Source organism: Ambystoma mexicanum, chromosome 2q, assembly GCF_040938575.1.
Source record: "Ambystoma mexicanum isolate Mex_15411 chromosome 2q, UKY_AmexF1_1, whole genome shotgun sequence".
Classification (NCBI taxonomy): domain Eukaryota; kingdom Metazoa; phylum Chordata; class Amphibia; order Caudata; family Ambystomatidae; genus Ambystoma; species Ambystoma mexicanum.
Window position 1 is genome coordinate 69,659,015 of NC_090924.1, and position 26,786 is coordinate 69,685,800.

General features: G+C 44.5%; 1 protein-coding gene across 1 annotated transcript in view; it reads left to right on the forward strand.

Annotated features, from left to right (window-relative positions):
* The window catches only part of NLRC3 (NLR family CARD domain containing 3), a 425,619-nt gene that overhangs the window by 334,215 nt on the left and 64,618 nt on the right, over positions 1-26,786 (forward strand). The window contains exon 13 of the mRNA XM_069646866.1: positions 20,030-20,113. Coding sequence (XP_069502967.1) covers positions 20,030-20,113 — 84 coding nt within the window. The remainder of the gene's footprint in view (positions 1-20,029; positions 20,114-26,786) is intronic.

A 26,786-nucleotide genomic window follows, 5' to 3' on the forward strand; every position in this document is an offset into this window, starting at 1 on the left:
CCTTATTTTAGAAAGTTCAATCTGTGTGCTTAGTTGTAATGGCTCCTGCACTAAATAGCTAGGCTTTTTACCTCTATTTGGAAAGTCACATCTGTGTGCTTTGAAAGGGCTGCCGTGACAGAAAGCCAGGCTTTGTACCTCTATTTAGAAAGTCAAATCTTTGTGTTTTGAAACTACTGGGTGTGCTTTCATATTTGCTTTCTCCCTCTTTTGAAAGTCATATTTGTGTGTTCTTGCAATTGCTAGCTGTGTATAGGTTTCTTTCCCTCTCTCTTCTCACTTGATGGTGTGGTGCTTTCTGCTGTCTGTTGTAACCTAGGCCTTATCCCTCCTGAATACTTGACTTATTGTTCATTTAATTTGTTTGCGCCTGTCTGCTGCTAGGCAGCTTAGTGAGTTCCTCGTGCATTTTATGGTCCCTCCATGGTGGTCTCCATCACCCCTATTTACTACAACTGCTACTCTGTCACCTATACCACCTCTCTAAGCTTGGAAGAAAAAAGCTTAAGAAAGCACTCCTGGTCTCCAAACCAGGCCTGTCCTTTGCTGACACCTTTGTCAGTGCTTCCTCCAGGCATACTATTACTGACATCCTCTTTGTCGTCCCCTCTCCTGACATATGGACTCCCCATAGGGCCTCAAACCTCTCCCATTAATGGTGGAACCTGATGGTAAGTACTCTTGGCACACTTCACATCCTCTAGGTGTATCATTAATGTCTATCTGATGGCACTGTCATGGTCCAGGGCTCTCAGCCCAACCTCCTTCTTCTTGATAGGCATCTTCAATCTCTGATCAACTTCCTTCTCCTGTAATTCCTCCTTCTGCCACCCCCCCTGCCCATTCCCTACCCCTGACATGTATACCGCATCCCTAAACCCATCCTCGGAAAACCTTCAAAGAGGGCAACCAGCTTTATTTTTCTATCAATGCTCGTTCTGCCATTAAACACTCTTCTGACATCTGTCTCCTTCTTGAAGACGTGATGTTCTCGCCCTCACAGAAATGTGGTTCAATGCTAGCTTTGTCAGTGCTCTTGACACTCTACTTGCTGAGGGCTAGAAGATCCTCTCCAAGCACAGGCCCAACCAGTCTGGAGACCGAGTAGCCCTTATTTTCCCTGAATGCGTCCCTGCTACTATCATACCAACTCGATCTTATTCTTCCTTCGAATGCCTCGTCTGAAGGCTTGGTGTTTCTCCTACCCTCTCGCTTACTCTCAACACCATCTACAGGCCCCCTAGCCCGGACTCCCTATTCTTTTCTGAATGGGCTGACCTCACCTCTTATCACCTGACCTCTACCACCAAGCTTCTCCTCCTTGTAGACTATAACATTCATCTTGACTCTTCTGATGCTGCCACTGTACTTTTCCAAGACCTCTGTGACTCTTTCCCTCACCATTCTTCCCTCATGTCCGACCCACTAAGCCGGACACACCATGGATGTGCTCATCTCAGCTAGCATCCCTATCTCTAACCCTCTCATTACACCTCTCTCTGGGTCTGGCCATGCTCTCCTCTCCTCTCAGCTGGAGATCATGGGCTCCCTGGCTAAGCCTCTGCCCTTACTGCCAGTCTCCTTCTCCGCCATTTGACCGATGAAGTGAGTTTCAGTCACTGCTTTTGCCGCCACTTTCATCTTCTTCTAACCCCTGCCATTAACTCTCCCACCAACACAGCCCTCGCTAACCTTCACCTCTCCATCTCCAACCCTACACACCATTGCCAATGTCAAGAGGATCTGTATCACGCCTGCCTCAGAGTGCAGCAGATGGTGTGATCCTGACCTAACCTTCCTGAAACGCAAGTGCAGAGTTGCTGAACAGAAGTGGCAGGCCTCAAACACATCCACTGACAAACTGGCCTGTTGCTTTCTCCAAAGGCACTACTGTCTCTCTATCTGCTCCAAGAAGAGGGCCCATATCCAAGCCTGCATTTCTGGGTCCATCAGCAACACGGCTGAACTGTTCAAAATCTGTAAGGAACTCGCCAATCCTACAGCAGTTTTTATGTCTCCTCTTCCATCCCAGGCCCTCAGTACTGCACTGGCCTCCCATTTCAATACCAAAACCCAGGACATCGTGTCCTCACTCTCCTCTACACCCTCACAACTCCCCCACCTGCTCTCATACCTCCCTTGGTCTCCCTCTTTCACACCCCATACTCTCCTCCTTCTTGCCCAAAGCACCGGATGAGGTCTCCAAAGTTGTCTGCTCTATGAAAGTTTCCTCCAAATAGGTGCTCATCTAGAACTATCAAGGACAACATTTCCCCTCTTGCTCCTGCCTTGGCCGATTTCTGTAACCACTCCTTTGCCACTGTCTCCTTCCCACAATTCCTCAACCACTCCCTTATGCACCCCACCCTCTCCTAAAAAAGCCATATGCCGACCCCTCCTGCCTAGCTAGCTACCGCCCTATCTCCACTACACCCTTCCTGGGAAAACTCTTGGAAAAGTTGGTCATCTCCCAATTGACCTACCACACTGAATCTGTTGGCTGTCTCCATGACCACCAGTCTGGCTTTAGAGCATCTAGTGTCACAGAAACTGCTCTCCTGAAAACCCTTGAAGACCTGCTCTCAAACCTTAACTCTAACTCTCCTTCTGTTCTCATTCTCCTTGATTTGTCTTCTGCCTTTGACACGGTCAATCATGCCACCCACATGCAGCAGCTCCATGATACCCTTGGTATCACAGACCTGGCATTGGATTGGTTGACCACCTTCCAATCTAATCGACATTCCAAGGTGTAACTGGTCCCTTTCCTCTCCTCCATCGCACTCTACCAGTGGTGTCCCTCACGGCTGTATCCTATCGCCGTGGCTCTTCAACATCTACCTTGCCCCTCTAGTGCCCACTTGATTTCCTCCTTCTCTCCTCATTTCCAGTGTTATGCTGATGACACACAGCTCTCCATCAAGCTTCCTCCCACTACCTCCTCTTATTCCTCTCTCATTCTTGACTGTATGACTGCTATTCAGGCATGTTGCACGGCTAATGATCTCTGTCTTAATGCCAGTAAGACCGAGATCCTTTTCGTTAGGACCCCTGCTCCCTGCTTCCCTCCCTCTCTCTGGCCGCCCTCCTTGGGTCCCCTCCCATCACCATCTTGTGAGGCTAAAATCCATGCTGTCAGCTTTGACTCCTCGCTCGCCTTCTCCCCTCACATCATGGACCTTTCTAGGAAGGCCCAGTTCCAGCTTCACTTCTTCCCTTTCTTGCCTTCCCCCAGAAACTCAATGTCCCAAGAGCTCCGGTTCTCTCTAGGTTGGACTACTGCAACAGCCTCTTCATCAATCTGAATCTTTCCCCTCTTCGCCCCCTTCAACTAATCCAGAATAGGACTGCAAGGCTTATCCTTGGCATCAAGCCCAAGGACTGCATCTCTCCAGCCTTTACATCTCTCCATTGGCTCCCAGTGGCTGCAAGGCTCAAATTCAAGACCCTCTCCATCATCCTCAAGGCTTTTTGGGTCGAACGCTCTCTTCCTAAACACCTCCCAGCTAGAGCCCTTCGGTTCTCTAGCTCAAACTCTCTTCAGATCAAATGTTTTTCCAAGCAGAGAGTGGAGCGTAGCTCACTCTTTTTGCAGGTGCCTCCCTCTGGAATGGCCTCCCTGCCCCTCTCAGACTTGAGCCGGACCTCCTTAAGTTCCAGAAACTTCTCAATAACCTGGTAATTTCTATCTACTCCCCTCTCGCCTTCCCTAGCTAATGCCCCAACCTGCGGCTGTAATTGGCAGCATGGTCCCTCAAGAGCTATACAGAGCACCAGGCCCTCCTGGACCTGTCTATACCAGCACCCCTCCCCCAAACCAGCACAGCCATTCTGGGCCTCCTTCCATGACTAGCCTGGTGGGTTAGGCATCCCTCCAGTGTCTGTCCACTTCCCATCTTCCCATCCTCACACTTAGACAATGGTCTGCCCATGGCATCCCCTGGCGCTTGCCTCGCTGGGCTCCCCCCAGCACTTAGGCCCCCTTCCCTGACCATTCACTTACTCCCCTAACCCCCTATACCATGTCCCTCCCTCCCCCCGCACTTCTTGTTACTGCACTTGTCACAAGACCTAGTAGGGCCGTTATTGTTGTTCATCTCCTCTGCCCCCCCCCCTTTTGTCTTGTGGCACCTGGAAACACCTTTTGCTGAATAGTGCACCTTATAAATATTCAATAAATACAAAAAGGTGTTAATTTCTATGTGATGTGAGCCCGTTGCTTAGATATCTGCATCTGTCCTGCTTGCTATTGGGGGCACTATATGGATAGGCTAGGGTTTTCAGTGTGGCTCTCTTGTCAAATGCTCTGTTACTCTGAGATTTTCCTTTATGACCCCACACTATTGTGAAGTCTCTGGTACCTTCTTCTGTGTGGAGAATTCCCTCCAAAATGGTTGTATTTGGGGTGGGGGGGGGGGGTCATCTGCATTTTTCACACACGTTAATTTTCCCTGAATTCATATTAATAATGGTATCACAAAGTTACTGGATGGCTTAGTAGAGGGATTCCTAGCGGCGCACAGTGGCTTTCTGATATGTGTTTATAACCCTGACCAGGGTCATTGTTAGACCAAATGGCACACTAGGTGGGAAGTATCCTTAAGTGTCCCATTCTCTTGCCTGGTATTTATCTTGAATGCCTCTTCATCTTGCATGATTTGGGACAATCGGATACATATATTTTCAATCTAGAAAAAAACTTTCTCAATAGCACATGCTCAATAGATTTACTACTAGATAATCACAATGTCGGTAGTTAAGCAAAATAGGATTCAGTGAGGCAAAGTTATTCGATCAGGATCCCATAATGTGATGAAGTGCGGATGCGGCGATTTGAGCCCTAGTTCTCTGGTTATATGGTTTTACAATTTAGATATTCATCATGTCTTTACAACATGACATTGTTGCAAGTTTGATTGAGTCTCTTTGATCCTGTTATTTTGTTGCGGGGGTTTGCTCCTAATGCCCCTCTCCCTACCCTATCCACTCATACCCCTCCCATCCATAGACACGCATATTTGTATCTGTACATATTTATGTGTGTATAAGGACGACTCGATCAAACTGACTCGACCAAACTTACAACGTGCGATAAAGTCACGTTGTAACCGCTACAGACCGGTACCAACATGTCATGCTTTCTGCATGTTGTTTTTCGATGGACCTACTAGTTCCGAAGTGGACGTGCCAAGGCACCAACTTTCATGGAAAATAAAGCTGGCAGTATAAAGGAAATCTTAATAGAAATGTGGTGGGAACAACAAGCGTAAATTACTTTTGTACATCTTCCAAGACACAACTTAAGATTGAATTGCCTGTGTCAATAGAGTCCATTCCTTGTTCATCGCCTTCACCACTTGGACGATACTTATCACCTTAACCACAACTATCATGTATGTGACTAATTAACCTACTTCCAACTAACTGATTCATTATGTCTGATGTTTTTTAGGGACATTTACACATACACCGCATATTTTATTGAGCGACATGCCCAAAATCGCATCATGTACTAGTAGGGAGCTGGGATTCAAAACTGCCATGTCGAGCTCCAGCTGGAAATGTAAGAAGTTAAAATGAAAGGTGGGGTTGGTCTACTGTGAAATCAAACAAGCATTGGTAGGTGGGGACTGATCAACACACCTTTAGGGAAATGCATATCCAGGTCACTCTCACTCTGAGCAGGCCTTTGTGGTTCCAGATTTTTGTTTGCTAAAGTATGGGGAACTAGCTCACGACAATACCTTTTTTTATGGGACCCTTGGCTAGGGAAGTATCACACTTGGTATAATGCCAGGCACACACAATTTTCACATTGATAACACTGATCAGCAAATAAACAAATCACATAAAAATAGACCAGGAAACATGCTTTCATAATTACGTACCTTTATGTGCTTACTTGAAAACTCCAGCACACAATGAGACATTTACATGCACAAAGTATGAAAAAACATTAGGAAAACATCAGCCTGGATGTGCCTTTTTATTAATAAAAACACACACGGTTTCTACAGCTATGCCCTGAAGTACTTTCTAAACTTTCAGCGAACCAAGAAAATATGCAGAGAAAGCAGTTGCCTTCACATTAAACATATGCAAAAGAAACGGAGAGAGAATGATATTGTTTGTAACGCAACACAATCTCAGAACCCTCTCTAGTATCTTGTCCATGTAAAGAACCTGCCCACCAACTCCATTTGACCCCTGTTCTCAGCTAAGGTCACAACAAACACAATATTTACTCACACACATTCTTAGAGAAGGGAAAACACAATATGCAATTTCACATTTTACCATTGGGAAAGAAAACAACCCTATCCTTTGCATGTTATGCACCCCCGCCCATGACAGAATGATTTCCCCTTTTGTCCCCAGTGGAAGTAGCTACTCCTTGGAGAACTTGGCAGAATATATGCATAACCTTGGAAATGTGAAAGTGCTGCAAAACACTCCTATAGACCACCCCTCCTTCCCAATGAATTTAATTTTTTGCACAGAACAACACACCTGCCCAAAAGCAAATATGTTTGTGTATCCTTTTGTTTGTTTGTCCCGATTTGGAACTTCCAGATTGGGCTATGAGGTGCTTTATACTCACCAATTTCAGCCTGCCTCTTTTTGACTACAAGGCTCAATGCCCTTTGTCTCACTGGGACTCTCTCCCCCTTTTCTATCGCCCTCAGGCCTTACCTTCTTTCGTATGTATTTCTGCAATTGTTGAAATATACTTTTCTTGATCTGACTCTGAAACCTCACTTTGTTCACAGTCTTCATCCGTTACATAAAATCGCAGTGTGTTTTCATCTATCTGTGTTTGCCAGTTCTTCTTGGGATCCAAAAGTATCTTAAATGACTGCTCTTCTTTTTCTCCTTGTATTTTACCCTGGCACATGAGAATGACAGTGACATTAGGTACACAGCCTTTCAGAAGATACACCTCGACTGCTCTCTCTAATCTAGCAATGGTGTGGCATTTCTTTGCATTGCTACTCTGGCTCATCATTTTTTGAGGTTTCAAAGGGTTCATGGCCAAAGACCACAACACCCCATTTAGGGGGGACAGTCTCTTGAGACACTTTGTTCCTAGAAGCAATGGGGTCTCTTCAATGGGTGTGATCACCACCTCTTGTCTACGTCTATGCTTCCCTACCTTGATGTCAACTTCAATGGCAGCTTACATTGGTATTTCTTCCCCATTGAAATTGTGTGCAGAGCCATAAAGCTTTCTTTAATTTCAGCATGGCTTGTGGGGGGTTTCCCTTCATTTATGTTGTCCACTAGTTTCCTTGACATCCCAGTTGCTTGCGCGGATGTGGCCACCATTGCAAAAACATTACATTTGTCTTCCATGGTAACGGGGGTGTAATATCTGTCTTCACGATTCTTCAAGTATGCACAGGAAGTGTGAACTGCTGCTAATCTCATGGCTTATTTTCTTTAGGACTGTCTGGCTTCTTGCTAAGCAAAGGGGCATATAAAACGACATTTTACTCCCCTTTTTGACCATCACTTTTTCAGTTTTTCTGTTTGTATTTATGTCTTTAGAATTCATTTGGAACTTTGTCACTGATTGGCCTCCTTTTTTGTCGGGACCACCCCATTCCTTTTCTGCCTTTTCCCGATCATTTGGATCTCATTCACTTATCTCCACACTCCTCAATTGTTTTGTATTTTCATTAGCATCGTGTGGCAGAACATCAGCATCTTGTGTTTGGAAGTTACCTATCTCTTGCACCATACCTTCTCAGCTCTGCCTCATGGAACATCTATGGCTCAAAATACTCCTCAAGGGACTCATTCACAACTGTCCTTTGCAACATATTAATTTCTGTGGAGATATGATCACTGTTAGAATTGTCAGGCAATGAGGCCCTTTAATTCATTTTTTTAATATTTTCACCTATTTCATTCTTATAAAATTGTTGATGTTAGCAGAGTTGGGATCCATGGTGAGATGGAAATATTTGACATACTGAGCATTGGCGATGCCCAACGTCTGATATAGCTCAACAACAGCTTCCAAGTATTCTTGATACTTATACCTGAATTGTTTCTGAATGGTTTGATCCAACTCTTAATTTTTCTCATGATTTTGATCGCATTAGACTGCAATTCTTCTTGAAACGCCTTTTCTGCTCTGATTAAGCAGGCCCGTCCTCGAACATTGGAGAGCAACCAACTCTTGCTGAGTGAACCTCAGCTGCAAAATTTCCCGGACTGTGGATGCATCCACCCTCAGTGAAAGTAATGTCTTATTGCTCACAGGGATTAGAGAACAGCTCTGTGCCTCTGACACCCAAATGTTGTTTTTATCTCTCTAAGTTGCACATGTAATTCTTGAGTTTCCTCATCAACTGCAGAATTCTCTTTTCTCTGTTTAACTATTAACTCATTCCTATCTGTAATTTTTCTAATCATAGATTGCTTCCAACTCTCTATCAACTTCAGACATCAACCTGAATACCTCATCTTCCAAAAACTGTATGTCTTTAGAGTATTGAGAACTATGTTTGTGTAGTGCCTGCACCTCCGACAAGGCAGGGTGATATTGTATGTAAATATGTGCTCTGTAAAGCGCTTTGGATTAAGGCGCTATATAAATAACACATCATTATCATTATCTCTATATTTTCAAATACCTTCCACAATAGTCTTTAGATTATCAATTTCTCCTTCACATTCCACAACTGCCTCTACACTGTACACTGAGTTCATCCTGTTTCGAGTTCTCTTCATTTACTCACGCATAGCCGCCAAGTCACATCGTAATCCGGCAATGATCTCATTATCCTTCATTCTCAGTTCAATTAGCCTATGTAAAGCAAACCACACTTTTGCACACAGGTGAACCAAACCATCAGTCTGTGTTTTCCGGTCCGCGGAATTAAAAAGTCTTAATAAACATGTATGTAAAACAGTCCCTTCTGCAAACAATTTCTCTGGGCATTCTTAACTTATCTGTGACACTATTCGTTCTCACCAACCTGAACATTTTCAGATGTCCAGGTTGCTAAAGCAAACAACTTAGTATCCTCCTATGTGCAAAGACCAGCTATTTCCATTTCTGTCATATCACTTTCACACAATCGGCCTCATTACAAGTATGGCAGTCCGGAAATAAGGCAGCCATTAACAACGTACCAGCACCCTTTCCGGACCATCATACTACTGCCAGGAGTTCAGGCCCCTACTGGCATGGTCGTCATGGAAGCAGCGGCACCGTTAGCAACAGTGCCGGGGCTTCCGTGTGCCCATTTCCATGGAGTCCTTTGAAATGGTCATCATCTCAGTGTGTGCTGAGCACAGTGTACCAGGAAAGCAGATTAGCGTCATATTCATTGTTCTCTAAAAATGCCATGTACGTGTGAAGATTTGTCTGGTTGGGAGCTCCCCTCCTATTAGAGGAGGGCTGGTGGATGCGTAACGCTGTGGGCACGTGAGGTGGTTGTTCCTGGCTGCCCAGCAGGCAGTTAGCTAGGTGTACGATTATGTGGCACACAGATAATGACTCAGGCATGCACCCTGTATCCTTGTTGGGAGTGCGCATGCAAGGTCTCTTTCAGGAGCAATGCATTGTGATTGTGCTGGTTTAAGGGCGAGTTGCACAATGGCTAAAATATTAACTGGTATGGACTTGTGATGTGCGGTGAAAGTATGGCATGCAGGGTACAGCTGCTAATGAGCCGTGTTGGACCCAGCTGTTCAGGTGTAATTTAGCGTTAGTAGCGCGAGCAAGGTAACATGAACTTGAGTCGTGAGGGGCTGTGTGGGACTCAGTCGGTCGGTCGGCCGTGTGGCTTGCACTGTCATTGCAGTGCTAGCTGTATCTTTTAGCTCTCTATTTACAGAGCTGTCACGTTGAGCATGGTGATGTTTCACTAAACTCGTGGAGTTGCTTCAAACTGTGACGTGCAAAGGCAAGGTCACGTTGAGGGAAGAGTCTCCTAAAGTTGGAAAAAGCCTTCCATGTGGGCAAAGAAGCCTGTAAACAAGAGGGTGTCTTGCAAATGATTAGTGTAAGTCAGATGCAAGAGAATAAATGAATTTCTGCAGTAGATTCCACAGACCCTACTTAAACAATGGGGCGTCAATTGGGTTTTTGAGCATGGGGAATTAGTTTAGTGCATTACTGTGCGGGCGGAAGGCAGTGAATTCAGTTGTGTTGTCCTACTTAGGGCCAAGGCCAATTGTGGTTGGCCTGAGTTCCAAGGAGTCCACCATTCTTCATGGATAGCACTTAAGTACATAGGGCAAAGTTAATCCCGGTTGAAAGAAAACATATTTCATACAGTAATTGGTACCATTTGTGCTGCTGTTAATTTCCGATCATTTAGTATAAATATTCACAAAAAAACATTGACTTCATGTTCTTTATTAAGTCCTGCCATCACCAATCTGTGTCTACAGATGCGTCTTGCTTCCTGTTGTTGGAGATGAAGTTCCCAATTCCCTCCTCTGATATTGCAGGGGACCAGTTCCAGTCCGGCAAAGCTAATGCCCTCATTTTTGTCCAACTGATGCTTTTCCTGCCAATGAGTGGCAAGAGGATACCTTGTGTCCTGCAAGCTTAGTAGGATGAGATGTTCCCTAATCCTGAAACATAGTTCTCTTATCGTGCTGCTTATGTACATAAGGGCACATACACAAACAACAACATATACAACAAACTTTGAACGGTAGTTGATTAACTGCTTTATGCTATGTTGGTTGCGCCTTGAAACATGATTGTATTGGTGTTGCTGGCATAAGGGTACATTGTACAGGTACCACATTCGTGGAACCCTTTAGCTTGTGATGTTAGTAACCAGTTCATGCTTGGGGTGGTGGCCGGTGTCACAAAGGAAGGTCTCTGGATGTTTTTGAGTGTAGGTCCTTTCTTGAAAGAAAATAATGGTGCTTCAGACACCCAGGTTTTAATCTCTCGGTCAATTTGTAGGAGGTTGCAGTGTTTTTTGATAATTTGCTGGATTCTCTGGCTATCCTGGTTATATCGTGTCACAAATCTCATTTGGGTATCTTGTGATTCCCTGTTTCTTTCTTTTGGCATCATGAATGTATCCCTGTTGATTGTATTCATCTTGTTTTCTGCTTTGTGTACTATGTTGGTTGGGTAGCCTCTGGATATAAATCTCTCTTAGTATTTTAAATTCATCTTGAAAAGCTGGCTCATTCCTGCAGTTTCTTGGAGCTTGTATATTTTGTCCTTTTGGGATATTGCGTATGATGCTTTTCTTGTGGCAGCTAGTAGCGTGTAGCAAGGAGTTCACTTCTGTATGCTTGCAGAATGTGTGTGTATCGATTCTCTTCCTGCAGTCACAGTGATACGGATGTGCAAAAAGTCAATGGTTGTAAGACTAAATTTGCAGGTTAGTGTAATACCAGAGGTGCTGGAATTGAGGTAGGTATTAAATTGGGCTAGTTCCCTTTCTGTGACAGATTATAACATTGTCTATATAGTGATACCACTCAACAATGTTCTCATTGAGTTCAGGGTTGGCTAGAGCATGAACCTGCTCAAACATGTTCATAAAGAGGTTTGCTACTACTGGGGCATAGGTGGCCCCATAGACACCCCTTTCATTTGTCTTTAGTACAGACCATTGAAGAGGAGCATATTGTTTGTTACAGAGAGAGAAAAGCAGCAATTCTTTCATCATCTTTAAGTGGGAAAAAAGGATGCAGATTATTTTGCATAAGTGAAGTCCAAAGCTTCCAGTGCTATGGATTGTTGGATGGATGTATATAAGTCGTGGAAGTCTAATGGTACAAGAATGTAGTTAGGTTGCCAATCCAGATTTTATATGATTTGAAGGATGTGCATTGTCACGTACATAGTTTGGAATTTTAGTTACATCTTTGTCTATAAAGTTTTTAATATATTGAGCTATGGGTTCGTGGTCCAGCCCATACCAATCAAAATAGGTCTCCCTTCTGGGATGCAGTCAAATAATTCTTTGTGTATCTTTGGTAGAAAATGTATGGCAGACATCGGAGGATGCGCCACCATTAGGAAGTGGGCCTCATCATTGGAGAGTCAGCCAATTCTGTGCCATTTGTCAATAATCAATGGGGATACTCTTGCTTGGATTCATGGGCAGTAGTTCACAGCATTCTGGTGTTTCAAGGCGGCTGCGTGCCATTGTTATGTAGTTTTATCAATACGCACAATGTTCCCACCCATGTATGCTTCTTTTATTATGATATTTTCATCATCCTTGAGCTTGTCAAAGGCCTTTCTTTCAGTGAGGCTAAGGTTAGGCGGAGGGTTCCTGTTGTTCCTCTTTGTTTCCTGCCCTCCAGTTTTTAGGTCTAGGGTGACAGCTCTCTGGAAAATATCAATAGCATTTTCCACCTGTAGGTTGTGGATGAATTTGAATTTCTTTTTTAATTCCTTCTTAGGGATATATTGTTCTTCGATGTCTAAGTGCTGGATGATTCCTGTTTGGACATAGTGGTCTTATTGTCCCTTTCTTCTAGACATAGAAGAAGGTGGGTACGATTCAATTCTTCAATGGGGGCATCGCTGATTTTGCGGTCTAGTTCTTGGAGTTGGTTTTCAAGAGATGTGTTTCGCAAATAATTTCTTTAGTCTCAATTTTCGTGTGTACTTGAGAGATCTATATGGGCATCAGTGTAGTTGGTGGTGCTGGTGGGTGCGAAGGGGATCCCCTGTTGAGCAAATATTTCTCTGTCTGAGTGAGTATATACATGGAAAGGTTTAACACTAGGCTTGGGGTCTTCGTTCCTGCTGTTGCTTCTGGAATCAGGATCTGGTGACACGTTGGTCTCCTTCTGTTCCTGTGCCTGGGTTTACATATCCCCCATCCCCCTCTTTCCTCTCTTCTCCCTCTTTATGTTGGTGTACCTGCTTCTAGGGGGTCTCTAGTGGATGTGCTTCTGAGTATTTCTTATAGTGGTTTTCTGGTTGCCTTTTCTGTATCACCGGATTTGTTCTAAAAAAGAACTCTTGGGTAGTGGAATTTCATTTGTTGGCGTTTTGGACCTAGTTGTGGTAGAGTTGTTCATGGCGATTCCAGGTTCACTGTCAACTTCTGAGCTGGCTGTATAGGTTTTGGGTGCACTTTCTCATGAAGTGCTCTTGTTGATATTGTCATATTTCATCTGGAAAGTAAACATCCCTGTAGTCTTTTTCATCCCTCGAGAACTTTCTAGATTTTCTCAATTTCACTTCGTCCTGGTGTCTCTTGAATGTGTCATACATTGTTCTGTAATTCTTCTCTTTGGTGGTGAGTGCTGCTTCATGGACCACAATTTCTTTTTTCATGTTGTCATTATCTGTAACTATCCTTTGATGTTCTCGAACAGCATGCTCTATACGCAATTCTAACATGATTTGTGAGCCTGATGTTAAATTGACTTCCCATTTCTGGGCCAGGTCCACATCCATATTTTTCTTATTCCATATAGTTCTGTGGTGAGAAGTGCAGGGTGAGTGTTATTTGTGGTGAGGTGTTTTAATCCATATTACGTGACGTGACATGGTGGAAAAATTGATATTGCATTTGATTGGTGTGTCTAATTTTTAAAAATAAGCACACAAAGAGCAATGGCAGTAAGAGGTGTGTGGGCATTGGAAATGCATGGCCCCATACATCCATATTATTCAGATATATAATAGTGGAAAAGCACAATCCAAATAATGACAATCGTTAGTAAAGTATCATTTGTAATTAGATCAGAGCATGGGGAAAAGCCCTTTTGACCTCCACCCAGCTCTCAGCCTGAAGAGAAAGAAACGAGAGATGCACGTTACTCCTGGGCCCTTCCTCGCCATCGTTGATGTTCTGCAGATGTGAAAAACGCTATTCACTCAGACAGCCATTTAAACCCCATCCGACTGATAACATGGAGGAAATGCTGTTGTCTTCGATCGAGCAAGTTGACTGATTACAACCTTGAAGAAGCTGATGACGCCAACACTGATATTATGACATAGATGCATCAGACATGAAGCATATAGGCATCCATGCACAAATCTACACAATAGTTTATTGCAGATAGACTCAAAGCAAATGCTTATGACTCACATATTTAGAGGACTGACACACACACACACACGTATATCCTTTGTTAAGCGGAAACAGCAAGATGCCTAAGACTACATATACCTAGCTTGCTCATGTTTTATTGCGACTAATTTGGATGGCCATAAGAACAAAGATGGAAGCCATAGTTGCATTGAAGTGAATGGGGAAAGGCTGACAGATGTATCCAGTTGAAGCACACAGACAGGCTTCCAGCGCAGACACTGTGCACAGCCTTGCCAAGGACGAGTAGAAATGGAACGTTTCCAGTTAGCCTAGGCAATAAAGCACCTGAGAGGGATACAGCATAAAATCCTCATAATTACAAACAGGAGACCTCCATTCCATGGTCTCTACACGCGTGACCTGAAAGCGCCGGACATAGCCTATTCATTTGACGTGGATGGGGGAAGACTGTTTCCATAGAACTAGAGATGGAAATATATAACAATTAGACAGGTTCAAAGTCGAATGTTCTGTCTCAGGGTTTAGGCGATCCGAGATGGTAACTTGTTGGGAACACGCAGCACCTTCGGGATCGTTCCCAACCTTGTAGAGTTTCTCCTTGCCTGGTAGCTGTCCTTAGAAAGACTTGTCCTGCCCAATCCCTGACTACCTTTCACGTTAAGCACACTATGTTGCAGTAGCCAATTAGCCAATTAGGTTTATGCTAATCTGCAACTTTGTATTTTTGACACCTAGAGGTGGTCCTAGGAGGAGCTACCACATATGGCAACCCAATAACCAGACTAACCGATATGGATTGCCTATATAATGTTCCTCTACTAACCAATTCCCTTCCCTGATAAGTTTTTTGGGATGTAACTTGTGTTGTGACATCACTAGCAGTTATAACCGAGTGACACACGTCTTGGAGGCTGAACCCTTGGGTAAACGTTACGTTTTTACAGTTGCAATCCCTGTCATTTTGATTGTTAATTGTTTACTTTCTTTCTTAGCTTTATTCGGCAGTAGTACCATCAAAGCAGAAAACATTATACACAAAACAGTATCAAAATTTAAAAACACAAGTATAAAATAGTATTGCATACATCATTTTAAAGGATTTCAACAAGTTCAACCTCGATATGCAAGCCCTGTGCAAATATTTGGCCACTAAAGACACCAGGTTGAGGTTGTCACTTTTCCTGCATATGTCCATGGCTTCCACTGTACCTTGAATTCCCTTTGTCTAAAAATTGGCTTTAAGTTTTTAGTTCTAAGGGCTTTGTATTTGGGGCAGAGAAGCAGGAAGTGGAGTGCACTCATACAGTTGCCCACACATCAGGCATTCAGTGCTGCTTTGCCCTTTCCATTTTCGTGTAAAAGATGCCAGGCGCAGGAGCCCTGCTCTGAAATCATAAAAAAGTGAGCAAGCAATGGCTGGCTGGATAGCATCCAGGTATTTCTCGTACCCAAAGATCACCTTGACACGGATATATTGTTGTCCTCAGGAGAGCCTGGTGCAGGCCACCTCCATTGCTCGCCTGCAGTCCTTTCTGCATGCCAATTTTGACACGATCTTAGAGTTGACCTGCATGCAGATTGGGCTGTGCCAGAGCGATCCAACATCCAAACTCATGCACCAGAATTGAATATGCTTTAACCACGGCGTTGAACTGCTTCCATCCAACACCAAATAATTGGTCAGCAGCTTTCTAAACACCTATAATCCTGGTGCTGTCCATAACCGGACCCAGAAGCGATATGGTTTAGTGAAGATAAGATGTTCAATCGGTCTTAAGTCACACTCCATATGCAATATTGCATTGGGGCGCTCCTAGGTTGCGATAGAAGAGATTTTAGGCAGGCATTTTTAGCCACACATATAGAACCAATTTCAGTGTGGCCTCAGATTTCTGCACCATATGCTGAGGCTGGTATAGCTTGCATTTTGTATATCTCTAAGGCTGGAGTCAAGGCACCCCTCCCATGTGAGTGAAAGAATGTCCTAATGCCCGCACTGTACTTCCTCAAGGTCAGCCCAGCTTTTGTAGCCTGCTCGCCCCAGGTTCCATCCTCAGTGAAGCATAGGCCCAGGTAGTTGTAAGTATTGACCTGCTCCAGCTTTATTCCTTCGATTTCTATACTGACCTTAACATGCTTAGCCATCTTGTGTCTAAAGACCAAGCTTTTGATTTTAGATGTATTTATTTCTAGGCGCAGTTCGCTGCATTTCTTCACAAAGGCAGCCATTGTGTGCTTGATGCCCACAGGAGTAGTCGAAAGCAATACTGCATCGTCTGCGAAGAATAAAGCAGGGAAGCGCAAATTACCCATCTTCGGGGGGTCCATAGCATTGATCATCAATTCCTCTATTAGCCTGTTGATGTAAATCAATTCCTCTATTAGCCTGTTGATGTAAATACAGAATAGGAATGGGGCCAATACGCAACCCTGTCATACTCCACGCTGCACCTTAAATCTCTGTGTTTTCTCCACTTAATCCCCATCTCACCCCAGCCCTGTTGTTATGGTATAAGGCCTGGATTAACAGGAGCAGCCCAGCCGGATGTTGTATCCTTTTGGCGTTTCCCAAAGCTGAGCTCTTTGGACCGAATCAAAGTACATTTTAAGGTCAGCAAATGCAGCATATAGCTTGTTGTTTGTCAGAGCATTGTATTTGCTGACAATAAGATGTAGCCTAAGGCACTGCTGAAGGGTCCCCATTCCTTGTGTAAAGCCTACCTGTAGCAGGCTGATGATAGCTTTACTCTCCACCCATTCCTGCAGACGGCCTAGAATTGCCTTGGCATACAGTTTTCCTGCACCATCCAATAAGGAGATGGGGCAGTAATTCTCTGTGGAATCACTACTTCTCTTTTTACAAATCGGGACAATAACACCTGCCGCCACGTCATAGGTACTGCCCCCGACTGCACAGCTGCATTGAAAACCCTAGCCAATTCCGGGCCCAATAAAGACACATCGTTTTTTTAATAGAGATTTGTAGGTACACAGTCAGGACCTGGTGCTTTCCTGTTGCCCCAGCCACGAATGGCTTTCTCCACTTCTTTTGTACTGAATGCAAGGTCGCTAGCATGTCTCAGGTGTTCATAAATTGAATCTGGCTCCCATGACAAGTCCACCAGAGCCTCACCATCCTTATATAGATTTAGGAAATGATTGAGCCATGCATCCAGACCTATGCTGCTCTGCAGATCACGACTGGCACCTGGTGCCACATCAAGGTCGGGCTTCCAGAAGGTGCATGTATCATTATTTTTACATGCCTCCTTCATAGTCTCCCATTAAGTCTGGTGGTACCATTTTTTCTTTTGCTCAACCTTAGTCTTATAGGCCAGCCTAAGATTTCGTATGGCTTTAGTGTCAGCGGGTGGACCTGATCTTAGGCATGTCACAATATTAGCTTTACTCTGTTGACACTCCTTGTCTTACCACCCCCGTGCTATAAAGAAGCCCGGGTTCGCCTTACTATTTTTCCCTGGCTTAGTAAACAGGGGCTGTACAGTCTCAATCAAGGCAGCAAAGTCACTCATAAGAGTCTGTCATTAGATCGCAAATTGATGATATTTTCTCAGGGGTTAAATTGTAGATCTCTGGCAAGCATTCTTTACCCATCACCTCCGCCCACCCCACTTCACCCGCCTTCTAGACTGACCCTTGGCATCAATGAGGGTGCTTGGTTGGAGGTAGGTGTCTTTCGTCCTGCTTCCAAGGGCTTGAGAGAGGCAGCACGTGACTGGCTTATGGTCACTTTCACCGTGGTCCATCACATCAAAGGAGGTGATCATGTCCCAGTCTTTGGCTCCAATCATGACATAGGGCCTCATTACGACCGAGGCGTTAAGGGGTTAACGTCGCCGTAAAAGGTTGCGGAGCCGTTAACGCCTTACTACGAGGTCCCTTTGTGGCTCCCGACCTTAACGGCTGGTCTGTACCAGCCGTTAAGGTAGGGACCCGCAAAGGGACCTCGAAGGTAATTACGGTACTGCAATTTGCGGTACCGTAATTACTGCCTTCCCTATTCCCATTGAGCCCTATGGGGCAAAAATTGGAATGGGGAAGGGCCAATGGTGAATTACCGCCCCGCCAACCTTGGAATGGGGTGGTAATTCCCCATTTCACTATGGCGGATTCGGTAAGTTACCGGCGTTAACCATGGCACTAATAGCGCCACTGGTTAACGCCGGGGTCGTAATGAGGCCCATAGACTATTGTACTAAATCCATTATGCACTTGGAATGCATTCTTTGAATGATTGATAATAAAGACACTAAACTTTGCCCTATGATTGGCGGTGGGGATTTTGTTGGGGCCCAAGTACTCTCTTGCTGGTTGTCGGGGTAGCTGCTAAGAGTGCTTCTACTGCTCCTTTACATTGCAAAGAGGCGAACCACCCAGTTGGTGTGTGCATCAAACTGTGGTGGCCGATTCCAGCTGATGAAACCATTCTGGTGTGCACTTGAATAGTAGAGTAGTGAGCGATAAGGTGCAGATGTCTTATTGAATAATTACTAATTGAGCACACATAATGTAATAAAGTCATGTTCGAAGAGAACCACATTGGTTTTTGCAAGCAGTTATGGTAAAAACCTGTATGATAACATTCAATTTACATCAAGGTATCAGGGCCATACAGGGGAGATGGGAAGAAAGGGAGGAGGCAGAGAGTTAGGTTAATCAGTGTCGAGATTGGCCCCCAATTGTGAGCCTATGCATGGTCTAGCATGGACATTTAAGACACAAGCCTGGAAGGCTGAGCTTATCAATTGTATATAGAAAGTTTCCCAGTGAGTAAATGGTGTCCGTGATTGCATGTCGCGATAGTTTTAAGTCATCATCCGATGCCACAGGTACCACCACTTATACAGCACCGCAAAATATAGAGTTTGAAACACGAAAAAAATCACCTGATGTTTTCTGGAGGGAATGTCCAACACAGAAAACCATTATTGCATGCGGTTATTACTGCATTCAGTAATTACTTATGCCCAAGCAGTCATATGGGCCTCCAAAATGCTGAATAACTGAAGGGGCCGCAGGCTTACCGTATGCGGTGACACTAATCTAGCTTGGGGTATCTCCAAGAGAAATACTGTTAAGCACTAAATTGGGCCTTAAATGTCTATGCTTTGCATGGTGTGGGCAAGTTCACTCACTTGTGAACAGCCTGCGGAGAAGGGGCGTGTCTGTACATTCTGTTTCATTTTCTATTAAGGAGTGGTTTTCATGTACATCGGCTCCGGAATCCACACCAGTGTGTGCATACCAGACGTGCACTCACTAACGAGTCCCGCTTAGGATAAGGATCCGCACTTAGGACCCGATACCCTCTCTAAGTGGGGCACACTGAGTCTCTCCATGTGCACAGGTGTGGGCATGCCTGAGTGCAGACACCGGGAGCTCTGAGGGATCCCCCATAGACCACCTCTAGGGCCGCATTGCATTGATGGTGGAATCTAGCACCCTGAGTTCTGCTTTCCCCCTCAATACGTGCCCTAATGGTGACCTATTTATTAACCTGTATGAAGGTATTAACAAGTCCTATAGTGCCCTTTCCAACCCTATTCATCCCTGGAAGATAGCTCAGGGGCAACTCGCTCGCCTTGGAAGCAAGTCGACACGAAGCAGCACAGGTTCGATCCCGGGTCCATGCTTAGAAACCTCTGGGTATTAAGTGCCTTGTAAATAAACAATTACAATTCTAGGGAAGCTCTTAGTCACTCTGCCCTGAGCTACTCCATTTGACTTGCTGTTGGTTATTCTTTCTGTATCCATATAATATGGGTTCTGTAAATATGGAATACTTATTTTGATCATATGTAAGAAAAGAGTGGGTTAAGAGTAGGAAGAAAAAGGAACTCATGGAAGGTAGGGGAGGTTGCTAGAGAAAGGGGGATTCAAGAAAGAGACTCTCGGAGAAGAGAGATAGGCAGGGTGTCAGAAAAGGGCAATGGGGTTTGACTAGGGAGACAGAGCAGTTTACCTTAGAGTTTGACACTCTGCTTCCATTTCAGTCTGCAGGAGAATGCCATAGGGGACGAGGGGATGGCAGCTCTTTGTGTCGCCCTGAAAGTGAACACGACCCTCACTGCTCTCTAGTAAGTATATGGGGGTATCATGCTATGTCCTTGTCAAGATTGTCAACATATTTCATTTGTCATTTTTGTGTGCCATTCTGCATTGGGAGCATTGAAATAAAACATGTTTTGTTGATCTGCTTTTTCCAAAATACTACTTGTTGCTCAGAAAATGAATGGCAACCTGATTGGTTTGAGAAAGGTTTATTAAGTTGGTGAAATCATTTGCAATAAAATAAGAAACATTGACACTTTTCTCATTTCTACAGCCTGTATAATTAAATCATTGGGAACAACACCCTCCTAATAAGGAATGGACAAGTTGGTCTTCTCGAAGTTGGAAACAAAGAAAGTTTTGTCCTGTTTACGATTTATATATACACGAGACAAAACCTCATTTTGAGTTGGGCGGTAACTAGAAAAACAGGCAGTAACGGATTAACCGCCTGTTTTTCCAGTCTACCGGATTATATTTTGGAAACCTATGTCTCTAGCATTAGCAAAGAGGTATTCCCACCAGAAAGGTCACACAGTAAACACAGGCGCAATTACCTACGGCGGTATTTCCTCCTTTTCCCAATTAAGTCATATGGTCCTTTGAATGGGGAATATTTTATAATGTTGCTGAATGACCACAGTTAACATTGGCGGTAATTGCGAATCCATTGTGTTGTATAAGCAACTGCCAAACCTAATTTTGTGCAGGAAATTCACTTTTGCAGCCTGCACTGCAGTGTGCCAGGCCGCTGACACAATCCCACATTATTGTGCATGAATATTCTATCACTGTGCGCAATGAGGCTGCCAGTGTTTCAGAATGTTGAATTATTGCACCGGAACTGTGACAAAATATTGCAGCATTGTGCAAAACAGTGCCGGTACATCGCCTCACTGTGCCAAAGAAATGTTGGTAGCAGTTGCTATTTTATATTTATTTCGCTTCTCGAGTGCACCCAGCCCTAAGGGGCATGAGCTGCTGGAAAACCTTAAAGGAACACACATGAAAAAATAATAAACCAAGTCAGGGAGCATTGTTCTGAAAAAATGCATTAATCAGTGTGAGCAAATTGCATCGAAAAATAAAAGAACTTTTGACAAAGGTGGAAAACAAAGATTGTTCAGTTGAGGTACAGAAGCTGGCAGGTATACGGGCGCATGGCTGTAACATCCAAGAGATGCACCTGATGTCAGGTGAAAGGACTTTCCATGGCTAAAAGGCAGCCGCACCACAGGCCTGATTAGCAAAAGAGGCATGCTGTAACCTCAGGATATCCAGTAACAGGGAGTCCCTGCTATGGGTAAGTCTTGTCCCCCGCACAATCCAACTTTTCTCTGATAAGTACACCGGCTGGCCCCCGGGACACGTCATTGAAGGTAGCGTATGCATGGTTTATGAAAGTGCAGGAGAATGAGAGAAAAGAATTGGCGCCAAATGTTCGAATTTCTAGGCCCCTGTAAATGCGTAGTGAAGAATGCGTTTTAGGGGTCGCCAGAGGCGGGTAGTCCAATAAATAATACATTCCTGCCTTAAGGTCTGTGAAAAACCATGAGTTGGACTTTGGAGCCAAAATCACTGGGGGATATATGGTTTCATCTGGTCAACTGAAACGTGTGGGCTATTTTGGCCACTTTGGCTTTAAGATTTAAGGTTCAATCAAGAATAAAGACAAGGGATTGGGCCTCAGGACAAAAAACAAGAGTGTCAGTGATTACCAGGTAACACAGTGGGGTTAGCCAAGCCGCGACAGGGTACGTTGAGCACGGAGGAGAAAATAGATTTGATTTTGTTTTGGTGGGGGGAGGGGGCTCAATTAGGGTAAGTCTACTGCCATCCAGTCCTCTATGGTACTGGGAACGTCCCACGGGCACAGGACATTATCTGTGTGTTGTTATACTGTTAGAATGGTAGAATGAGAACCCACTCCACATCATCCGACCCCCTAATCGTTCCATGAAGATTGTTAAACTAGTGCAGCGACAAGATGGACCCCTGTGGCATCCCTCAGGTCATGGGGCGAGGCCAGACCTGGGGCCACCCATCCAAACCCGCAGTGATGTACCCATCAGGAATGATGAAAACCAATCCAGAATAGTGCAAGTAAATCCCATGTGTTCTGCCATCTTGGAAAGGAGATTCCTGTAGGATGCAGAGTGATCCAGGTGGCATGACACTGTGCCGTCCGCCCTGGATCGAGCATATACATGGCACTGTTTTGTCGTATCATTAACAAGGTTCCACAGCTGGCTCAAAAGATGGACTGGCCGGGGTGAAGAAAGTTGTCAGCAGAGTTGGCACATGAGGAATTAAGAAACCTATTTCTTAAGGCACTCGCCTGGGAACGAAAGATCAGTGATGGGGTGAACATTTTTCAAAATGGCAGAATCCACAGAGGGCTTTTTCAGGATTAGAAGGACTTGCCGTGTCTCATAAGTGGCGTGAAAAGGTTCACATGAGCACCCGAGATTAGAAAGTGGCTTCCACTTTCCATACTAAGTTTGGACATGCATTGTTTGTCTAGCCTTAATAAAACACCTTTTAACACAAAAAAAAGAAGAAAGTGGCTTCCAGAGAGGGCGACTCTCTGTTGGAATAGAATTCAATGCTGAAGCTGGAATAGGATCATCAGAGAAGGTTGATGCTTTCCTAAAAGCTGGGAGAAAGAAAACTCTTAGGATAAAGGGGAAAAGAGTGCCTACTAGAGCTGGTCCTTCCTGCATAGACTGGCATTCTCTAGAAAGCTCAGGACAGAGGTTCCAGGTTTGAAAAATCTATATCTATCATGACTCTTCCAGATACACCAGACACAGGAAACATCAGGGAAACATCCCCCAGCACAAGCCCTCCTTAGCAGCTCAATGTGTAATTTACACACTCCGAACATTCACCAAGGTTCCACACTCACAACATTTCACATCATACATGTAAAAGAGAATGGGTGAATAGTGAACACAGACTGGTGATTTTATTTGCGAACTCCATACCTATGTTATTGACCTTCCCTGAGAATATGGCATTGGTTTTTACTAACTGATCAAAGCGCATATGAAGAGAGGAGCTCCTGCAGATCCTGGACGATCCGGAGAAAAAAATAAATGCAATGAATTGGCTGGTACGTGCATAATCGACACTATGGATGCATGAACAAGAGTGGAATACAGCGTGCTGACTTCCAAGGAGTAACAGACCATGGTTTGGATACACAAAGCTTAAGAAGGATCGTTGCGTCCTGTGGAGGTGTAAAACAAAATGGCGATTTGGTGAAGACAAAGGGTTCAGCTGACAGAGCATCGAAGAGAAAGCAGAGCGGCCATTCAACTGATGGGCTGCTGTACACGGCGGGGGGCTGAAATTACTGAAAGGAGCGGAAGTGTATAATGAGTCTGCAGTGCTCGATGGCGTGAGAAAGCATCCGAAGCCCAGCAAGCACCGTAGCAGAGCTGTACGTTGTGACAGGATATAAGGACGGCACGCATAGATGGCTCATGCGGGCGCGGCATCTGTTTCAAGTTTTTTAACAATAGGAGCTGCAGAAGGCCATTGCAGGAGAATGCAGCGAAGGTACAGAAATCCAGCAGAGCTGCACGGTAGGATCAGCTACGTGTGAAATACTAAGTAGCAGCAGCATGGCGAATGTTGATGAATGTTCGGGTGGAAGCGGATACAAATACGACTAGGAGCAATCGGACAAACTGTATCTTGAAAGGGACACCGCATTCTGCTGCACAACAAAATCTTACACAGAAAGCGTATACAGCTACATCATATGCTGATTAAGTGCAACAGTTGCAACCCGAAAAAGAGCACAGCGCGGGAGAAAGTGATCAATGTACACAGACACGCCAGTGTATACAGTGGGTAACAGCCTATACATAGGTGCCAACCAATAATTAACAAACTCCAAGTTCTCCAGAATAACGCATTGCGCGCAGCACTCAACATCCCAAGAATAGAGCACATTTCCACAATACAACAAAAAATTGACCTCAAAATCATCTGCCTCACCTACAAAGCCTTAAACAACCTAGCCCCACCATATCTCACCCACAAATTCACTATGAAATCCGCTCCCAGAATCACCAAGTCATCCAACTCCTTATGCTTGGTAGTGCCTAGATTCACATTAAATAGAGCAGGCGGCTCCAGTTTCACAGTGTTTGTCTCACTTCTCTGGAACTCCCTACCTCTCAATATCAAAACCATTGAGTCCTTCCCAATCTTTAGGAAACAGGTTATTCGCTGGCTACTGAACAAAGAGTAGCGATCACCTCTGAATCTCCTATGAACCTGCTGAAGTTTTGTAAATAATGTAAATTGCTGTAATTTGTAATTGTTGCACCATGTATAATGCATACCTCATTCCTGTAACTGAACTCTTTATGCGCACATCTACCCATGGGTCTGGAACGCTATACAAATAAAATAAACAAACAAACAAGAGGAGGATTAGCTGGAATTGGGACAGAGGCTGACCTAGGAGCGGAGTCCTGGAGGTAGTAGGGGGCTCCAGAGATTTGAGTCTTGTGCCTGGAGAGAAATGGCTCTGTTTCTACCAGGCCAACCTTTCAGACTTCTCCGACACTCCTATAGCACTGCTGATATTTGTTGCAACTCGTGATCCTTGGAGGGCTCTGCAGTTGGTAAGTAGGGGCTGCAGAGACCTTCATGTATCATTGGAGGCCATGTAGTGGTGATCCTGCACATGAAATCCTGAGAGTGGGGTTCTTGGAGAACAAAAATGGGGCATGAGCTCGGACTCCAGGTTTTTGTGCATGGAAGTAGATGCGGGCCACTGACATTGTGCCTCCTCCATTTGGCTGTGAGCATACTGACCTGCTCCACAGGTTCCGCTGATTGGTGCAGACGGGAGAGAGAGAAGGCTCCTTCCCTGAGTAAGTAAGGCACTGGCTTTTTCCAACCCTCCTTCGAACCCCCAAGGGTGCTGTGCAATGAAGTAGGGACGACTGGTAGCCTCCCTGCATCTATCTGGGAAAGTGGACTGACTTCATTAAGTAAGGAATGTGACGAGGGAGGTGGGGACAGGCGTAATAATGTTTTAGATGCTAGTTTGGTTGAATAAAAGGGAATGTAGAGAAAGGAAACGTAATATACAGAATTTCCTCATGGAATCCATTGATATTTGTGTTGCAAAACAAGCACCCAAGTCCATGGGGGATGAGTGTGAGCTTAGATCCATTTGGATAGCGTGCATGCAATGGATGGAATGCAGAATAACTCTGACACCAAATATTCGAACCAACTCAGGAAGATGGCGGAGTTTCTGTTTTAATATCAATTGCTAAAACAGGGAGTTACAACGAACATCAACGGACGTTCGCTCGAGCTCCCAGTTCATTTCACATTAAAACACATTTATAAACAAAAAATTTGTCATACGTGACATAATACTACATGGCAAGTAAGAAAAACCTATGGGGGTTGTGATAGGCTGAAGGGGAAAATCTAAGTATACTTTCTATAAGGGGTGGGATTGTGATTGGATGTCTACTGTCAGGTGAATAACTTATGTCTACCTCTAAAACATGTCATCTTCAACACTATTAAGTACACAGTATACCATTGGCTCTCAAACTATAAGGCCCTTCATTATACGGCCCTCTATAATTGGTTGACACGCTCGTGGTATGTCTGGAAAATTCAGTTCACTTAGCAGCATGTAAGCTCAGACCCAGGTGCCAGGAGGTGGACTTGACTTTACCTCCCCACCCAATTAGCCCAACATCTCTCATCATCAATGCCTTCTGCCATAAGGCATGAAGGATTGTCTTTGAACTTGGCCTTGCAGTGTATTCTTGTCCTTGGGAATATAAAGGAGTGCAAGCACACACTATCGTCATTCTAGAACTCCATGCTCAACTCTATTTCTATCCTTGGCTCACGTGACAGGAGACCACGATTTGGTCCATTTTGCAGTATTTAAAATGTCTTAAATGAATAAAACTTGGCACGCTTGGTGTTATTTCTTTGCACATTAACAAGGGATGATTCAACTTCTCACGTTCACCTACTTCAAGAATAGATAGCCAGTCTTGGTTGCTTCAGCTTTGATACCATGCCAAACAGCCTCGCCATTCGTGTCCACGATCTCAGCTAATTCTTGCTGCGACACAGATCTCGGCTTTTCCTCTCCCTGGTTCCGCGCTTACTAAATTCATGATACCGATGTACAGTTTCCATACAGTGGTGGCTCTGCCTGCAGTCTAATCACTACCTACAGCCAGCTTCTAAGATTACTCAATCTACTTGCGTTATTGCATCTGTACAGTTATTGAACGGCTTGCATTTTCTTTTATGTTATGTTATGATATTTGGCATTTATATAGCACTCTATATATCATTGGTATGAACTCAAAGGCTTGGTAGGTTGAACGCCCTTGGGGACCGCAGTCCAGGTCAGTCAAGAGAGTAAGGTCTCATAGGGTACTTGGGTGCACCGATTATGTGCGCAGCCAATGCGATTGCCTGATGGTAGCTGCATCCTAGCATTAGGTGTGGTGGTATTTGATATCAGTGGAATTTGTGCAGTCTGGAGGATGGACACCAAGACTGGGTTCTGGCTGCGTTAGGCCTGTGTAGTACGCGTATGTGTGCAGCTAGGCCGATTTTCGTGGGGTATAGCTGCGTTTTTCAGAATGTTGAGGTGTTCATGAAGTATTGTTAGTATGTGAGCAGCTA